The 21,016-nt window shown below is 49.8% G+C and overlaps 1 protein-coding gene across 1 annotated transcript in view; it reads right to left on the reverse strand.

Annotated features, from left to right (window-relative positions):
- Positions 1–463: 463 nt before the first annotated feature.
- The window catches only part of LOC135506628 (ligand-dependent nuclear receptor corepressor-like protein), a 44,900-nt gene continuing 24,347 nt past the window's right edge, over positions 464–21,016 (reverse strand). The window contains exons 8-10 of the mRNA XM_064925949.1: positions 1,272–1,385; positions 1,027–1,204; positions 464–754 (exon numbers count right to left, since the gene is read on the reverse strand). Coding sequence (XP_064782021.1) covers positions 464–754; positions 1,027–1,204; positions 1,272–1,385 — 583 coding nt within the window. The remainder of the gene's footprint in view (positions 755–1,026; positions 1,205–1,271; positions 1,386–21,016) is intronic.

The following is a 21,016-nucleotide window of genomic DNA, read 5'->3' on the forward strand; positions in this document are numbered from 1 at the left end:
AACTACCAATTGGGGAGAAAAAAGGGCTATAAATAAATAATACCAAAAGACACCTGACGTGAAGAGTGCCGTTTCGTTTTATAGTCTATTTCTGGGTAATATAACCTGGTCTGCATGGACACACAGGGACCTGAATGTAACTGTCTGTTTTTAAAAAGGCCTTGTGATTAACATCAGACCTGGGGGTCAATATGATACATTGGTCAAATAGATGGAGGTGTGTTCGATTTACTTCGATGAGGCAACAAATGGTACCAGAAGTCCAGAAATCTACAAACTCGGCATGTCAAGCGAAACCCAAACCAAACGCACCAAGTATTTATGAAGTATTTATGAAGTTTTTATAAAATCTGTATTGGACCCACAAAACATTCTCCTGTTCTGTTTTAGGTTGAGAGGAGTTCAAAGTGTTGTCGGTTCTAGACTCGAATGTTCTGTAGTCTAGAACCTGTTGGTGGCAGCGTTAGTCCCTGAGTCGGTGGAACCCGGCAGAGTCCGGCGGTTGCCGTGCGGTCGTAGTCGTGACGATGACGGGCCTCCTCTTGGGCGGTATCTTGAGGGTTCCGTTGCGCTCTTTGACCTTGTACTCCAGCGTGCTGTGAGGTATCCCATAAACCACCTGAGCCTTGGAAACGCTCATCCTGCCCCCCATCACCATGGTGATAGCCTCTTCTAGCAGGTCGTGGTTGTACTGCCGGTAGCGCCCGCGCCTCTTCCTGGACTGCTTGTTCTCCCCGCTATGCTCCGCCCCTTCCTCAGGATCATCCAATGAGGAGCAGCGGTGGTGGGGTGGAGGTCAGGCAGGTCGAGGAGGGCAGGAGGGAGCGGTGGAGTCTCAGCAGAGAGGAAGAGGTAGCAGCGATATTAGTGGTGGTGGTGCCATGGTGTGGTGGGGGTGGTAGTGCAGGGGCTCAGCCAGGCTGCAAGGCTCAGGGAGAGGGGAGCTGTTCTGGAGGCGCGATCTGACCTGGGGGACACGGAGATGGACCTCCTCTCTGAGCTGGGGGGTAGAGACCGGGAAAAAACCCTCCGCAGGCCATGCTGGGTCAGACAAGACGAAGAGGAGGGAAGGAAGAGCATCTCTCCGTTCTCCTCCCTCGCTCCCAGCTCCGCCCAGGCCGCCACCCTCTGCAACACCAGCCGCACCTCCTCGCCGTGCGCCGCCGCCGCCGTCACATCCTGTGAGGTCACATCCTCCCCAGCTCTGAGCGCAGGATTTCAGGGGGATTCCGTAGAGAAGGGCAGCTCTGTTCTCCTGGAGACGACCAGACCTCACGTCTCTCAGAGCCTTGGACAGCAGCCCCTCAGACAGCTCACTGGACCTCTGGGCATGGTGTTCCTCGGTCTGGTACGCCCCCGCTGCTCCCCAACGCTGCTGCTGCCTCCTAGTGGGGGGAGGACCAAACACCACCGTCAGGATCAGGGAGGGGGAGAGGGGTGACTCCTTTATGTCGTGTTGGGAACATCACTCTGCACGGTCTGTCATGAGCTGACATCATCTGTGACAGCATTGTCTGTGAGTGACATCTCTGTGTGACTGTCATATGAAGAGAGGCAGTGACATCATCTCTGTGCGACTGTCATATGAAGAAAGGGGTGACATCATCTCTGTGCGACTGTCATATGAAGAAAGGGAATGACATCACCTCTGTGTGACTGTCACGTGAAGAGAGGCAGTGACATCATTTCTGTTTGACTGTCACATTGAAGAGAGGCAGTGACATCATCTCTGTGCGACTGTCACATTGAAGAAAGGTTTGCAGCGTAGTTAATCCCTGTCCCGTATTTTGGTTAAAGGATTTCTGATCCACAACGTCATTAGGAAACCAGTCCGTGACGTTACGCTGTCTACACAGCCACGTGTTTCTGTGTGTCAGTCTGACTAGCTGAGGTGACAGATCCAGCCAGCTGCACTGTGTTCTAGGTACCAACAGGTGTTGAAACAGGCAGGTACAACCTGATTATATGGATATATATATATATACACATCCCATACATCCCCATTCCATTATTCAACTCACCGTCCAAGTCTACAGCCTGGCTCTACTGATACCAGAGGACTGTCCCAATTCATCCACCACGAGACAGTCTACATCCTGGCTATACTGATACCAGAGGACTGTCCCAATTCATCCACCACTACACAGTCTACAGCCTGGCTATACTGATACCAGAGGACTGTCCCAATTCATCCACCACTAGACAGTCTACAGCCTGGCTCTACTGATACCAGAGGACTGTCCCAATTCATCCACCACTAGACAGACAGTCTACAGCCTGGCTCTACTGATACCAGAGGACTGTCCCAATTCATCCACCACTACACAGTCTACAGCCTGGCCATACTGATACCAGAGGACTGTCCCAATTCATCCACCACTAGACAGTCTACAGCCTGGCAATACTGATACCAGAGGACTGTCCCAATTCATCCACCTCTAGACAGTCTACAGCCTGGCTCTACTGATACCAGAGGACTGTCCCAATTCATCCACCACTAGACAGTCTACAGCCTGGCCATACTGATACCAGAGGACTGTCTCAATTCATCCACCACTAGACATACAGTCTACAGCCTGGCTACACTGATACCAGAGGACTGTCCCAATTCATCCACCACTAGACATACAGTCTACAGCCTGGCTACACTGATACCAGAGGACTGTCCCAATTCATCCACCACTAGACAGTCTACAGCCTGGCTATATTGATACCAGAGGACTGTCCCAATTCATCCACAACGAGACAGTCTACAGCCTGGCTACACTGATACCAGAGGACTGTCCCAATTCATCCACCACTAGACAGTCTACAGCCTGGCTCTACTGATACCAGAGGACTGTCCCAATTCATCCACCACTAGACAGGCAGTCTACAGCCTGGCTATATTGATACCAGAGGACTGTCCCAATTCATCCACCACTAGACAGTCTACAGCCTGGCTCTACTGATACCAGAGGACTGTCCCAATTCATCCACCACTAGACAGTCTACAACCTGGCTATACTGATACCAGAGGACTGTCCCAATTCATCCACCACTAGACAGTCTACAGCCTGGCTATATTGCAGAGGACTGTCCCAATTCATCCACCACTAGACAGTCTACAGCCTGGCAATACTGATACCAGAGGACTGTCCCAATTCATCCACCACTAGACAGTCTACAGCCTGGCTCTACTGATACCAGAGGACTGTCCCAATTCATCCACCACTAGACAGACAGTCTACAGCCTGGCTATACTGATACCAGAGGACTGTCCCAATTCATCCACCACTAGACAGACAGTCTACAGCCTGGCTCTACTGATACCAGAGGACTGTCCCAATTCATCCACCTCTAGACAGTCTACAGCCTGGCTCTACTGATACCAGAGGACTGTCCCAATTCATCCACAACGAGACAGTCTACAGCCTGGCTATACTGATACCAGAGGACTGTCCCAATTCATCCACCACTACACAGTCTACAGCCTGGCTATACTGATACCAGAGGACTGTCCCAATTCATCCACCACTAGACAGTCTACAGCCTGGCTATACTGATACCAGAGGACCGTCCCAATTCATCCACCACTAGACAGTCTACAGCCTGGCTATACTGATACCAGAGGACTGTCCCAATTCATCCACCACTAGACAGTCTACAGCCTGGCTATACTGATACCAGAGGACCGTCCCAATTCATCCACCACGAGACAGTCTACAGCCTGGCTATACTGATACCAGAGGACTGTCCCAATTCATCCACCACTAGACAGTCTACAGCCTGGCTATACTGATACCAGAGGACTGTCCCCAATTCATCCACCACTAGACAGTCTACAGCCTGGCTATACGGATACCAGAGGACTGTCCCAATTCATCCACCACTAGACAGTCTACAGCCTGGCCATACTGATACCAGAGGACTGCCCCAATTCATCCACCACTAGACAGTCTACAGCCTGTCTATACTGATACCAGAGGACTGTCCCAATTCATCCACCACTAGACAGTCTACAGCCTGGCCATACTGATACCAGAGGACCGTCCCAATTCATCCACCACTAGACAGTCTACAGCCTGGCCATACTGATACCAGAGGACTGTCCCAATTCATCCACCACTAGACAGACAGTCTACAGCCTGGCTATATTGATACCAGAGGACCGTCCCAATTCATCCACCACGAGACAGTCTACAGCCTGGCTATACTGATACCAGAGGACTGTCCCAATTCATCCACCACTAGACAGTCTACAGCCTGGCTATACTGATACCAGAGGACTGTCCCAATTCATCCACCACTAGACAGTCTACAGCCTGGCTATACTGATACCAGAGGACTGTCCCAATTCATCCACCACTAGACAGTCTACAGCCTGGCTATACGGATACCAGAGGACTGTCCCAATTCATCCACCACTAGACAGTCTACAGCCTGGCCATACTGATACCAGAGGACTGCCCCAATTCATCCACCACTAGACAGTCTACAGCCTGTCTATACTGATACCAGAGGACTGTCCCAATTCATCCACCACTAGACAGTCTACAGCCTGGCCATACTGATACCAGAGGACCGTCCCAATTCATCCACCACTAGACAGTCTACAGCCTGGCCATACTGATACCAGAGGACTGTCCCAATTCATCCACCACTAGACAGACAGTCTACAGCCTGGCTATATTGATACCAGAGGACTGTCCCAATTCATCCACACCTAGACAGTCTACAGCCTGGCTCTACTGATACCATAGGACTGTCCCAATTCATCCACCACTAGACAGACAGTCTACAGCCTGGCTATATTGATACCAGAGGACTGTCCCAATTCATCCACCACTAGACAGTCTACAGCCTGGCTCTACTGATACCAGAGGACTGTCCCAATTCATCCACCACTAGACAGTCTACAGCCTGGCTCTACTGATACCAGAGGACTGTCCCAATTCATCCACCACTAGACAGGCAGTCTACAGCCTGGCTATATTGATACCAGAGGACTGTCCCAATTCATTAACCACTACACAGACAGTCTACAGCCTGGCTATACTGATACCAGAGGACTGTCCCAATTCATTAACCACTAGACAGTCTACAACCTGGCTATACTGATACCAGAGGACTGTCCCAATTCATCCACCACTAGACAGTCTACAGCCTGGCTATATTGATACCAGAGGACTGTCCCAATTCATCCACCACTAGACAGTCTACAGCCTGGCTATACTGATACCAGAGGACTGTCCCAATTCATCCACCTCTAGACAGGCAGTCTACAGCCTGGCTATATTGATACCAGAGGACTGTCCCAATTCATCCACCACTAGACAGTCTACAGCCTGGCTATACTGATACCAGAGGACTGTCCCAATTCATCCACCTCTAGACAGGCAGTCTACAGCCTGGCTATATTGATACCAGAGGACTGTCCCAATTCATCCACCTCTAGACAGTCTACAACCTGGCTATACTGATACCAGAGGACTGTCCCAATTCATCCACCACTAGACAGCCTACAGCCTGTCTATATTGATACCAGAGGACTGTCCCAATTCATCCACCACTAGACAGTCTACAGCCTGGCTATACTGATAAAAGAGGACTGTCCCAATTCATCCACCTCTAGACAGGCAGTCTACAGCCTGGCTATATTGATACCAGAGGACTGTCCCAATTCATCCACCTCTAGAGAGACAGTCTACAGCCTGGCTATACTGATACCAGAGGACTGTCCCAATTCATCCACCACTAGACAGTCTACAGCCTGGCTATACTGATACCAGAGGACTGTCCCAATTCATCCACCACTAGATAGTCTACAGCCTGGCTATACTGATACCAGAGGACTGTCCCAATTCATCCACCACTAGATAGTCTACAGCCTGGCTATACTGATACCAGAGGACTGTCCCAATTCATCCACCACTAGACAGGCAGTCTACAGCCTGGCTATACTATACCAGAGGACTGTCCCAATTCATCCACCTCTAGACAGTCTACAGCCTGGCTATACTGATACCAGAGGACTGTCCCAATTCATCCACCACTAGACAGTCTACAGCCTGGCCATACTGATACCAGAGGACTGTCCCAATTCATCCACCACTAGACAGTCTACAGCCTGGCTATACTGATACCAGAGGACTGTCCCAATTCATCCACCACTAGATAGTCTACAGCCTGGCTATACTGATACCAGAGGACTGTCCCAATTCATCCACCACTAGACAGTCTACAACCTGGCTATACTGATACCAGAGGACTGTCCCAATTCATCCACCACTAGACAGGCAGTCTACAGCCTGGCTATACTGATACCAGAGGACTGTCCCAATTCATCCACCTCTAGACAGTCTACAGCCTGGCTATACTGATACCAGAGGACTGTCCCAATTCATCCACCACTAGACAGTCTACAGCCTGGCCATACTGATACCAGAGGACTGTCCCAATTCATCCACCACTAGACAGTCTACAGCCTGGCTATACGGATACCAGAGGACTGTCCCAATTCATCCACCACTAGACAGTCTACAGCCTGGCCATACTGATACCAGAGGACTGTCTCAATTCATCCACCACTAGACAGTATATAGCCTGGCTATACTGATACCAGAGGACTGTCCCAATTCATCCACCACTAGACAGTCTACAGCCTGGCTCTACTGATACCAGAGGACTGTCCCAATTCATCCACCACTAGACAGACAGTCTACGGCCTGGCTATAATGATACCAGAGGACTGTCCCAATTCATCCACCACTAGACAGTCTACAGCCTGGCTCTACTGATACCAGAGGACTGTCCCAATTCATCCACCACTAGACAGACAGTCTACAGCCTGGCTATATTGATACCAGAGGACTGTCCCAATTCATCCACCACTAGACAGTCTACAGCCTGGCTCTACTGATACCAGAGGACTGTCCCAATTCACCCACCACTAGACAGTCTACAGCCTGGCAATACTGATACCAGAGGACTGTCCCAATTCATCCACCACTAGACAGTCTACAGCCTGGCTCTACTGATACCAGAGGACTGTCCCAATTCATCCACCACTAGACAGTCTACAGCCTGGCAATACTGATACCAGAGGACTGTCCCAATTCATCCACCACTAGACAGTCTACAGCCTGGCTCTACTGATACCAGAGGACTGTCCCAATTCACCCACCACTAGACAGTCTACAGCCTGGCTATACTGATACCAGAGGACTGTCCCACTTCATCCACCACTAGACAGGCAGTCTACAGCCTGGCTATACTGATACCAGAGGACTGTCCCAATTCATCCACCACTAGACAGTCTACAGCCTGGCTATACTGATACCGGAGGACTGTCCCAATTCATCCACCACTAGACAGCCTACAGCCTGGCTATACTGATACCAGAGGACTGTCCCAATTCATCCACCACTAGACAGCCTACAGCCTGGCTAAACTGATACCAGAGGACTGTCCCAATTCATCCACCACTAGACAGACAGTCTACAGCCTGGCAATACTGATACCAGAGGACTGTCCCAATTCATCCACCACTAGACAGCCTACAGCCTGTCTATACTGATACCAGAGGACTGTCCCAATTCATCCACCACTAGACAGTCTACAGCCTGGCTCTACTGATACCAGAGGACTGTCCCAATTCATCCACCACTAGACAGTCTACAGCCTGGCTCTACTGATACCAGAGGACTGTCCCAATTCATCCACCACTAGACAGTCTACAGCCTGGCTATACTGATACCAGAGGACTGTCCCAATTCATCCACCACTAGACAGGCAGTCTACAGCCTGGCCATACTGATACCAGAGGACTGTCACAATTCATCCACCACTAGACAGTCTACAGCCTGGCTATACTGATACCAGAGGACTGTCCCAATTCATCCACCTCTAGACAGACAGTCTACAGCCTGGCTATACTGATACCAGAGGACTGTCCCAATTCATCCACCACTAGACAGACAGTCTACAGCCTGGCTATACTGATACCAGAGGACTGTCCCAATTCATCCACCTCTAGACAGTCTACAGCCTGGCTATACTGATACCAGAGGACTGTCCCAATTCATCCACCACTAGACAGACAGTCTACAGCCTGGCTATACTGATACCAGAGGACTGTCCCAATTCATCCACCACTAGACAGACAGTCTACAGCCTGGCTATATTGATACCAGAGGACTGTCCCAATTCATCCACCTCTAGACAGTCTACAGCCTGGCTATACTGATACCAGAGGACTGTCCCAATTCATCCACCACTAGACAGACAGTCTACAGCCTGGCTATACTGATACCAGAGGACTGTCCCAATTCATCCACCACTAGACAGACAGTCTACAGCCTGGCTATATTGATACCAGAGGACTGTCCCAATTCATCCACCTCTAGACAGTCTACAGCCTGACTATACTGATACCAGAGGACTGTCCCAATTCATCCACCACTACACAGTCTACAGCCTGGCTATACTGATACCAGAGGACTGTCCCAATTCATCCACCTCTAGACAGTCTACAGCCTGGCCATACTGATACCAGAGGACTGTCCCAATTCATCCACCACTAGACAGTCTACAGCCTGGCTATACGGATACCAGAGGACTGTCCCAATTCATCCACCACTAGACAGTCTACAGCCTGGCCATACTGATACCAGAGGACTGTCTCAATTCATCCACCACTAGACAGTATATAGCCTGGCTATACTGATACCAGAGGACTGTCCCAATTCATCCACCACTAGACAGTCTACAGCCTGGCTCTACTGATACCAGAGGACTGTCCCAATTCATCCACCACTAGACAGACAGTCTACAGCCTGGCTCTACTGATATCAGAGGACTGTCCCAATTCATCCACCACTAGACAGACAGTCTACAGCCTGGCTATATTGATACCAGAGGACTGTCCCAATTCATCCACCACTAGACAGTCTACAGCCTGGCTCTACTGATACCAGAGGACTGTCCCAATTCACCCACCACTAGACAGTCTACAGCCTGGCAATACTGATACCAGAGGACTGTCCCAATTCATCCACCACTAGACAGTCTACAGCCTGGCTCTACTGATACCAGAGGACTGTCCCAATTCACCCACCACTAGACAGTCTACAGCCTGGCTCTACTGATACCAGAGGACTGTCCCAATTCATCCACCACTAGACAGTCTACAGCCTGGCTCTACTGATACCAGAGGACTGTCCCAATTCACCCACCACTAGACAGTCTACAGCCTGGCTATACTGATACCAGAGGACTGTCCCACTTCATCCACCACTAGACAGACAGTGTACAGCCTGGCTATACTGATACCAGAGGACTGTCCCAATTCATCCACCACTAGACAGTCTACAGCCTGGCTATACTGATACCAGAGGACTGTCCCAATTCATCCACCACTAGACAGTCTACAGCCTGGCTATACTGATACCAGAGGACTGTCCCAATTCATCCACCACTAGACAGACAGTCTATAGCCTGGCTATACTGATACCAGAGGACTGTCCCAATTCATCCACCACTACACAGTCTACAGCCTGGCTATACTGATACCAGAGGACTGTCCCAATTCATCCACCACTAGACAGACAGTGTACAGCCTGGCTATACTGATACCAGAGGACTGTCCCAATTCATCCACCTCTAGAGAGACAGTCTACTGATACCAGAGGACTGTCCCAATTCATCCACCACTAGACAGTCTACAGCCTGGCCATACTGATACCAGAGGACTGTCCCAATTCATCCACCACTAGACAGACAGTCTATAGCCTGGCTATACTGATACCAGAGGACTGTCCCAATTGGACTGCCCCAATTCATCCACCACTAGACAGACAGTCTACAGCCTGGCAATACTGATACCAGAGGACTGTCCCAATTCATCCACCACTATACAGTCTACAGCCTGGCTATACTGATACCAGAGGACTGTCCCAATTCATCCACCACTAGACAGTCTACAGCCTGGCTCTACTGATACCAGAGGACTGTCCCAATTCATCCACCACTAGACAGTCTACAGCCTGACTATACTGATACCAGAGGACTGTCCCAATTCATCCACCACTACACAGTCTACAGCCTGGCAATACTGATACCAGAGGACTGTCCCAATTCATCCACCACTAGACAGTGTACAGCCTGGCTATACTGATACCAGAGGACTGTCCCAATTCATCCACCACTAGACAGACAGTCTACAGCCTGGCAATACTGATACCAGAGGACTGTCCCAATTCATCCACCACTAGACAGCCTACAGCCTGTCTATACTGATACCAGAGGACTGTCCCAATTCATCCACCACTAGACAGTCTACAGCCTGGCCATACTGATACCAGAGGACTGTCCCAATTCATTAACCACTAGACAGACAGTCTACAGCCTGGCTATACTGATACCAGAGGACTGTCCCAATTCATCCACCTCTAGACAGTCTACAGCCTGGCTATACTGATACCAGAGGACTGTCCCAATTCATCCACCACTAGACAGACAGTCTACAGCCTGGCTATACTGATACCAGAGGACTGTCCCAATTCATCCACCTCTAGACAGTCTACAGCCTGGCTATACTGATACCAGAGGACTGTCCCAATTCATCCACCACTAGACAGTCTACAGCCTGGCAATACTGATACCAGAGGACTGTCCCAATTCATCCACCTCTAGACAGTCTACAGCCTGGCTCTACTGATACCAGAGGACTGTCCCAATTCATCCACCACTAGACAGTCTACAGCCTGGCCATACTGATACCAGAGGACTGTCCCAATTCATCCACCACTAGACAGACAGTCTATAGCCTGGCTATACTGATACCAGAGGACTGTCCCAATTGGACTGCCCCAATTCATCCACCACTAGACAGACAGTCTACAGCCTGGCAATACTGATACCAGAGGACTGTCCCAATTCATCCACCACTATACAGTCTACAGCCTGGCTATACTGATACCAGAGGACTGTCCCAATTCATCCACCACTAGACAGTCTACAGCCTGGCTCTACTGATACCAGAGGACTGTCCCAATTCATCCACCACTAGACAGACAGTCTACAGCCTGACTATACTGATACCAGAGGACTGTCCCAATTCATCCACCACTACACAGTCTACAGCCTGGCAATACTGATACCAGAGGACTGTCCCAATTCATCCACCACTAGACAGTGTACAGCCTGGCTATACTGATACCAGAGGACTGTCCCAATTCATCCACCACTAGACAGACAGTCTACAGCCTGGCAATACTGATACCAGAGGACTGTCCCAATTCATCCACCACTAGACAGCCTACAGCCTGTCTATACTGATACCAGAGGACTGTCCCAATTCATCCACCACTAGACAGTCTACAGCCTGGCCATACTGATACCAGAGGACTGTCCCAATTCATTAACCACTAGACAGACAGTCTACAGCCTGGCTATACTGATACCAGAGGACTGTCCCAATTCATCCACCTCTAGACAGTCTACAGCCTGGCTATACTGATACCAGAGGACTGTCCCAATTCATCCACCACTAGACAGACAGTCTACAGCCTGGCTATACTGATACCAGAGGACTGTCCCAATTCATCCACCTCTAGACAGTCTACAGCCTGGCTATACTGATACCAGAGGACTGTCCCAATTCATCCACCACTAGACAGACAGTCTACAGCCTGGCTATACTGATACCAGAGGACTGTCCCAATTCATCCACCACTAGACAGACAGTCTACAGCCTGGCTATATTGATACCAGAGGACTGTCCCAATTCATCCACCACTAGACAGACAGTGTACAGCCTGGCTATACTGATACCAGAGGACTGTCCCAATTCATCCACCACTAGACAGTCTACAGCCTGGCTCTACTGATACCAGAGGACTGTCCCAATTCATCCACCACTAGACAGTCTACAGCCTGGCTATACTGATACCAGAGGACTGTCCCAATTCATCCACCACTAGACAGACAGTCTACAGCCTGGCAATACTGATACCAGAGGACTGTCCCAATTCATCCACCACTAGACAGCCTACAGCCTGTCTATACTGATACCAGAGGACTGTCCCAATTCATCCACCACTAGACAGTCTACAGCCTGGCCATACTGATACCAGAGGACTGTCCCAATTCATTAACCACTAGACAGACAGTCTACAGCCTGGCTATACTGATACCAGAGGACTGTCCCAATTCATCCACCTCTAGACAGTCTACAGCCTGGCTATACTGATACCAGAGGACTGTCCCAATTCATCCACCACTAGACAGACAGTCTACAGCCTGGCTATACTGATACCAGAGGACTGTCCCAATTCATCCACCTCTAGACAGTCTACAGCCTGGCTATACTGATACCAGAGGACTGTCCCAATTCATCCACCACTAGACAGACAGTCTACAGCCTGGCTATACTGATACCAGAGGACTGTCCCAATTCATCCACCACTAGACAGACAGTCTACAGCCTGGCTATATTGATACCAGAGGACTGTCCCAATTCATCCACCTCTAGACAGTCTACAGCCTGGCTATACTGATACCAGAGGACTGTCCCAATTCATCCACCACTAGACAGACAGTCTACAGCCTGGCTATACTGATACCAGAGGACTGTCCCAATTCATCCACCACTAGACAGACAGTCTACAGCCTGGCTATATTGATACCAGAGGACTGTCCCAATTCATCCACCTCTAGACAGTCTACAGCCTGACTATACTGATACCAGAGGACTGTCCCAATTCATCCACCACTAGACAGTCTACAGCCTGGCTATATTGATACCAGAGGACTGTCCCAATTCATCCACCTCTAGACAGTCTACAGCCTGGCCATACTGATACCAGAGGACTGTCCCAATTCATCCACCACTAGACAGTCTACAGCCTGGCTATACGGATACCAGAGGACTGTCCCAATTCATCCACCACTAGACAGTCTACAGCCTGGCCATACTGATACCAGAGGACTGTCTCAATTCATCCACCACTAGACAGTGTATAGCCTGGCTATACTGATACCAGAGGACTGTCCCAATTCATCCACCACTAGACAGTCTACAGCCTGGCTCTACTGATACCAGAGGACTGTCCCAATTCATCCACCACTAGACAGACAGTCTACAGCCTGGCTATACTGATACCAGAGGACTGTCCCAATTCATCCACCACTAGACAGTCTACAGCCTGGCTATACTGATACCAGAGGACTGTCCCAATTCATCCACCACTAGACAGACAGTCTACAGCCTGGCTATACTGATACCAGAGGACTGTCCCAATTCATCCACCACTAGACAGACAGTCTACAGCCTGTCTATATTGATACCAGAGGACTGTCCCAATTCATCCACCACTAGACAGACAGTCTACAGCCTGGCTATACTGATACCAGAGGACTGTCCCAATTCATCCACCACTAGACAGTCTACAGCCTGGCTCTACTGATACCAGAGGACTGTCCCAATTCATCCACCACTAGACAGTCTACAGCCTGGCTATACTGATACCAGAGGACTGTCCCAATTCATCCACCACTAGACAGACAGTCTACAGCCTGGCAATACTGATACCAGAGGACTGTCCCAATTCATCCACCCTAGACAGCCTACAGCCCATACTGATACCAGAGGACTGTCCCAATTCATCCACCACTAGACAGTCTACAGCCTGGCCATACTGATACCAGAGGACTGTCCCAATTCATTAACCACTAGACAGACAGTCTACAGCCTGGCTATACTGATACCAGAGGACTGTCCCAATTCATCCACCTCTAGACAGTCTACAGCCTGGCTATACTGATACCAGAGGACTGTCCCAATTCATCCACCACTAGACAGACAGTCTACAGCCTGGCTATACTGATACCAGAGGACTGTCCCAATTCATCCACCTCTAGACAGTCTACAGCCTGGCTATACTGATACCAGAGGACTGTCCCAATTCATCCACCACTAGACAGACAGTCTACAGCCTGGCTATACTGATACCAGAGGACTGTCCCAATTCATCCACCACTAGACAGACAGTCTACAGCCTGGCTATATTGATACCAGAGGACTGTCCCAATTCATCCACCTCTAGACAGTCTACAGCCTGGCTATACTGATACCAGAGGACTGTCCCAATTCATCCACCACTAGACAGACAGTCTACAGCCTGGCTATACTGATACCAGAGGACTGTCCCAATTCATCCACCACTAGACAGACAGTCTACAGCCTGGCTATATTGATACCAGAGGACTGTCCCAATTCATCCACCTCTAGACAGTCTACAGCCTGACTATACTGATACCAGAGGACTGTCCCAATTCATCCACCACTACACAGTCTACAGCCTGGCTATACTGATACCAGAGGACTGTCCCAATTCATCCACCTCTAGACAGTCTACAGCCTGGCCATACTGATACCAGAGGACTGTCCCAATTCATCCACCACTAGACAGTCTACAGCCTGGCTATACGGATACCAGAGGACTGTCCCAATTCATCCACCACTAGACAGTCTACAGCCTGGCCATACTGATACCAGAGGACTGTCTCAATTCATCCACCACTAGACAGTATATAGCCTGGCTATACTGATACCAGAGGACTGTCCCAATTCATCCACCACTAGACAGTCTACAGCCTGGCTCTACTGATACCAGAGGACTGTCCCAATTCATCCACCACTAGACAGACAGTCTACGGCCTGGCTATAATGATACCAGAGGACTGTCCCAATTCATCCACCACTAGACAGTCTACAGCCTGGCTCTACTGATACCAGACGACTGTCCCAATTCATCCACCACTAGACAGACAGTCTACAGCCTGGCTATATTGATACCAGAGGACTGTCCCAATTCATCCACCACTAGACAGTCTACAGCCTGGCTCTACTGATACCAGAGGACTGTCCCAATTCACCCACCACTAGACAGTCTACAGCCTGGCAATACTGATACCAGAGGACTGTCCCAATTCATCCACCACTAGACAGTCTACAGCCTGGCTCTACTGATACCAGAGGACTGTCCCAATTCACCCACCACTAGACAGTCTACAGCCTGGCTATACTGATACCAGAGGACTGTCCCACTTCATCCACCACTAGACAGACAGTACAGCCTGGCTATACTGATACCAGAGGACTGTCCCAATTCATCCACCACTAGACAGTCTACAGCCTGGCTATACTGATACCAGAGGACTGTCCCAATTCATCCACCACTAGACAGTCCAGCCTGGCTATACTGATACAGAGGACTGTCCCAATTCATCCACCACTAGACAGACAGTCTATAGCCTGGCTATACTGATACCAGAGGACTGTCCCAATTCATCCACCACTACACAGTCTACAGCCTGGCTATACTGATACCAGAGGACTGTCCCAATTCATCCACCACTAGACAGACAGTGTACAGCCTGGCTATACTGATACCAGAGGACTGTCCCAATTCATCCACCTCTAGAGAGACAGTCTACTGATACCAGAGGACTGTCCCAATTCATCCACCACTAGACAGTCTACAGCCTGGCCATACTGATACCAGAGGACTGTCCCAATTCATCCACCACTAGACAGACAGTCTATAGCCTGGCTATACTGATACCAGAGGACTGTCCCAATTGGACTGCCCCAATTCATCCACCACTAGACAGACAGTCTACAGCCTGGCAATACTGATACCAGAGGACTGTCCCAATTCATCCACCACTAGACAGTCTACAGCCTGGCTATACTGATACCAGAGGACTGTCCCAATTCATCCACCACTAGACAGTCTACAGCCTGGCTCTACTGATACCAGAGGACTGTCCCAATTCATCCACCACTAGACAGTCTACAGCCTGGCTATACTGATACCAGAGGACTGTCCCAATTCATCCACCTCTAGACAGGCAGTCTACAGCCTGGCTATACTGATACCAGAGGACTGTCCCAATTCATCCACCACTAGACAGTCTACAGCCTGGCTCTACTGATACCAGAGGACTGTCCCAATTCATCCACCACTAGACAGTCTACAGCCTGGCTATACTGATACCAGAGGACTGTCCCAATTCATCCACCACTAGACAGACAGTCTACAGCCTGGCAATACTGATACCAGAGGACTGTCCCAATTCATCCACCACTAGACAGCCTACAGCCTGTCTATACTGATACCAGAGGACTGTCCCAATTCATCCACCACTAGACAGTCTACAGCCTGGCCATACTGATACCAGAGGACTGTCCCAATTCATTAACCACTAGACAGACAGTCTACAGCCTGGCTATACTGATACCAGAGGACTGTCCCAATTCATTAACCACTACACAGACAGTCTACAGCCTGGCCATACTGATACCAGAGGACTGTCCCAATTCATTAACCACTACACAGACAGTCTACAGCCTGGCTATACTGATACCAGAGGACTGTCCCAATTCATCCACCACTAGACAGACAGTCTACAGCCTGGCTATATTGATACCAGAGGACTGTCCCAATTCATCCACCACTAGACAGACAGTGTACAGCCTGGCTATACTGATACCAGAGGACTGTCCCAATTCATCCACCACTAGACAGTCTACAGCCTGGCTCTACTGATACCAGAGGACTGTCCCAATTCATCCACCACTAGACAGTCTACAGCCTGGCTATACTGATACCAGAGGACTGTCCCAATTCATCCACCACTAGACAGACAGTCTACAGCCTGGCAATACTGATACCAGAGGACTGTCCCAATTCATCCACCACTAGACAGCCTACAGCCTGTCTATACTGATACCAGAGGACTGTCCCAATTCATCCACCACTAGACAGTCTACAGCCTGGCCATACTGATACCAGAGGACTGTCCCAATTCATTAACCACTAGACAGACAGTCCACAGCCTGGCTATACTGATACCAGAGGACTGTCCCAATTCATCCACCTCTAGACAGTCTACAGCCTGGCTATACTGATACCAGAGGACTGTCCCAATTCATCCACCACTAGACAGACAGTCTACAGCCTGGCTATACTGATACCAGAGGACTGTCCCAATTCATCCACCACTAGACAGACAGTCTACAGCCTGGCTATATTGATACCAGAGGACTGTCCCAATTCATCCACCTCTAGACAGTCTACAGCCTGACTATACTGATACCAGAGGACTGTCCCAATTCATCCACCACTACACAGTCTACAGCCTGGCTATACTGATACCAGAGGACTGTCCCAATTCATCCACCTCTAGACAGTCTACAGCCTGGCCATACTGATACCAGAGGACTGTCCCAATTCATCCACCACTAGACAGTCTACAGCCTGGCTATACGGCAGAGGACTGTCCCAATTCATCCACCACTAGACAGTATATAGCCTGGCTATACTGATACCAGAGGACTGTCCCAACTCATCCACCACTAGACAGTCTACAGCCTGGCTCTACTGATACCAGAGGACTGTCCCAATTCACCCACCACTAGACAGTCTACAGCCTGGCAATACTGATACCAGAGGACTGTCTCAATTCATCCACCACTAGACAGTATATAGCCTGGCTATACTGATACCAGAGGACTGTCCCAACTCATCCACCACTAGACAGTCTACAGCCTGGCTCTACTGATACCAGAGGACTGTCCCAATTCATCCACCACTAGACAGTCTACAGCCTGGCTCTACTGATACCAGAGGACTGTCCCAATTCACCCACCACTAGACAGTCTACAGCCTGGCAATACTGATACCAGAGGACTGTCCCAATTCATCCACCACTAGACAGTCTACAGCCTGGCTATACTGATACCAGAGGACTGTCCCAATTCATCCACCACTAGACAGACAGTCTACAGCCTGGCAATACTGATACCAGAGGACTGTCCCAATTCATCCACCACTAGACAGCCTACAGCCTGTCTATACTGATACCAGAGGACTGTCCCAATTCATCCACCACTAGACAGTCTACAGCCTGGCCATACTGATACCAGAGGACTGTCCCAATTCATTAACCACTAGACAGACAGTCTACAGCCTGGCTATACTGATACCAGAGGACTGTCCCAATTCATCCACCTCTAGACAGTCTACAGCCTGGCTATACTGATACCAGAGGACTGTCCCAATTCATCCACCACTAGACAGACAGTCTACAGCCTGGCTATACTGATACCAGAGGACTGTCCCAATTCATCCACCACTAGACAGACAGTGTACACAGCCTGGCTATACTGATACCAGAGGACTGTCCCAATTCATCCACCACTAGACAGACAGTCTACAGCCTGGCTATACTGATACCAGAGGACTGTCCCAATTCATCCACCACTAGACAGTCTACAGCCTGACTATACTGATACCAGAGGACTGTCCCAATTCATCCACCACTACACAGTCTACAGCCTGGCTATACTGATACCAGAGGACTGTCCCAATTCATCCACCTCTAGACAGTCTACAGCCTGGCCATACTGATACCAGAGGACTGTCCCAATTCATCCACCACTAGACAGTCTACAGCCTGGCTATACGGATACCAGAGGACTGTCCCAATTCATCCACCACTAGACAGTCTACAGCCTGGCCATACTGATACCAGAGGACTGTCCCAATTCATCCACCACTAGACAGTCTACAGCCTGGCTCTACTGATACCAGAGGACTGTCCCAATTCACCCCACCACTAGACAGTCTACAGCCTGGCAATACTGATACCAGAGGACTGTCCCAATTCATCCACCACTAGACAGTCTACAGCCTGGCTCTACTGATACCAGAGGACTGTCCCAATTCACCCACCACTAGACAGACAGTCTACAGCCTGGCTATACTGATACCAGAGGACTGTCCCAATTCATCCACCACTAGACAGTCTACAGCCTGGCCATACTGATACCAGAGGACTGTCCCAATTCACCCACCACTAGACAGTCTACAGCCTGGCCATACTGATACCAGAGGACTGTCTCAATTCATCCACCACTAGACAGTCTACAGCCTGGCAATACTGATACCAGAGGACTGTCCCAATTCATCCACCACTAGACAGTCTACAGCCTGGCTCTACTGATACCAGAGGACTGTCCCAATTCACCCCACCACTAGACAGTCTACAGCCTGGCTATACTGATACCAGAGGACTGTCCCAATTCATCCACCACTAGACAGACAGTCTACAGCCTGGCTCTACTGATACCAGAGGACTGTCCCCAATTCATCCACCACTAGACAGTCTACAGCCTGGCTATACTGATACCAGAGGACTGTCCCAATTCATCCACCACTAGACAGACAGTCTACAGCCTGGCAATACTGATACCAGAGGACTGTCCCAATTCATCCACCACTAGACAGTCTACAGCCTGGCTATACTGATACCAGAGGACTGTCCCAATTCATCCACCACTAGACAGCCTACAGCCTGTCTATACTGATACCAGAGGACTGTCCCAATTCATCCACCACTAGACAGTCTACAGCCTGGCCATACTGATACCAGAGGACTGTCCCAATTCATTAACCACTAGACAGACAGTCTACAGCCTGGCTATACTGATACCAGAGGACTGTCCCAATTCATCCACCTCTAGACAGTCTACAGCCTGGCTATACTGATACCAGAGGACTGTCCCAATTCATCCACCACTAGACAGACAGTCTACAGCCTGGCTATACTGATACCAGAGGACTGTCCCAATTCATCCACCACTAGACAGACAGTGTACAGCCTGGCTATACTGATACCAGAGGACTGTCCCAATTCATCCACCACTAGACAGACAGTCTACAGCCTGGCCATACTGATACCAGAGGACTGTCCCAATTCATCCACCACTAGACAGTCTACAGCCTGGCTACACTGATACCAGAGGACTGTCCCAATTCATCCACCACTAGACAGTCTACAGCCTGGCTACACTGATACCAGAGGACTGTCCCAATTCATCCACCACTAGACAGTATATAGCCTGGCTATACTGATACCAGAGGACTGTCCCAATTCATCCACCACTAGACAGTCTACAGCCTGACTATACTGATACCAGAGGACTGTCCCAATTCATCCACCACTACACAGTCTACAGCCTGGCTATACTGATACCAGAGGACTGTCCCAATTCATCCACCTCTAGACAGTCTACAGCCTGGCCATACTGATACCAGAGGACTGTCCCAATTCATCCACCACTAGACAGTCTACAGCCTGGCTCTACGGATACCAGAGGACTGTCCCAATTCATCCACCACTAGACAGTCTACAGCCTGGCCATACTGATACCACTGTCCCAATTCATCCACCACTAGACAGTCTACAGCCTGGCTCTACTGATACCAGAGGACTGTCCCAATTCACCCACCACTAGACAGACAGTCTCAGCCTGGCTCTACTGATACCAGAGGACTGTCCCAATTCATCCACCACTAGACAGTCTACAGCCTGGCTCTACTGATACCAGAGGACTGTCCCAATTCATCCACCACTAGACAGACAGTCTACAGCCTGGCTATACTGATACCAGAGGACTGTCCCAATTCATCCACCACTAGACAGTCTACAGCCTGGCCTACTGATACCAGAGGACTGTCCCAATTCACCCACCACTAGACAGTCTACAGCCTGGCTATACTGATACCAGAGGACTGTCCCAATTCATCCACCACTAGACAGACAGTCTACAGCCTGGCTATACTGATACCAGAGGACTGTCCCAATTCACCCACCACTAGACAGTCTACAGCCTGGCCATACTGATACCAGAGGACTGTCCCAATTCATCCACCACTAGACAGTCTACAGCCTGGCTATACTGATACCAGAGGACTGTCCCAATTCATCCACCACTAGACAGTCTACAGCCTGGCTATACTGATACCAGAGGACTGTCCCAATTCATCCACCACTAGACAGGCAGTCTACAGCCTGGCTATATTGATACCAGAGGACTGTCCCAATTCATCCACCACTAGACAGGCAGTCTACAGCCTGGCTATACTGATACCAGAGGACTGTCCCAATTCATCCACCACTGATA

The sequence above is a fragment of the Oncorhynchus masou genome, chromosome 20 (assembly GCF_036934945.1).
Source record: "Oncorhynchus masou masou isolate Uvic2021 chromosome 20, UVic_Omas_1.1, whole genome shotgun sequence".
Lineage (NCBI taxonomy): Eukaryota > Metazoa > Chordata > Actinopteri > Salmoniformes > Salmonidae > Oncorhynchus > Oncorhynchus masou.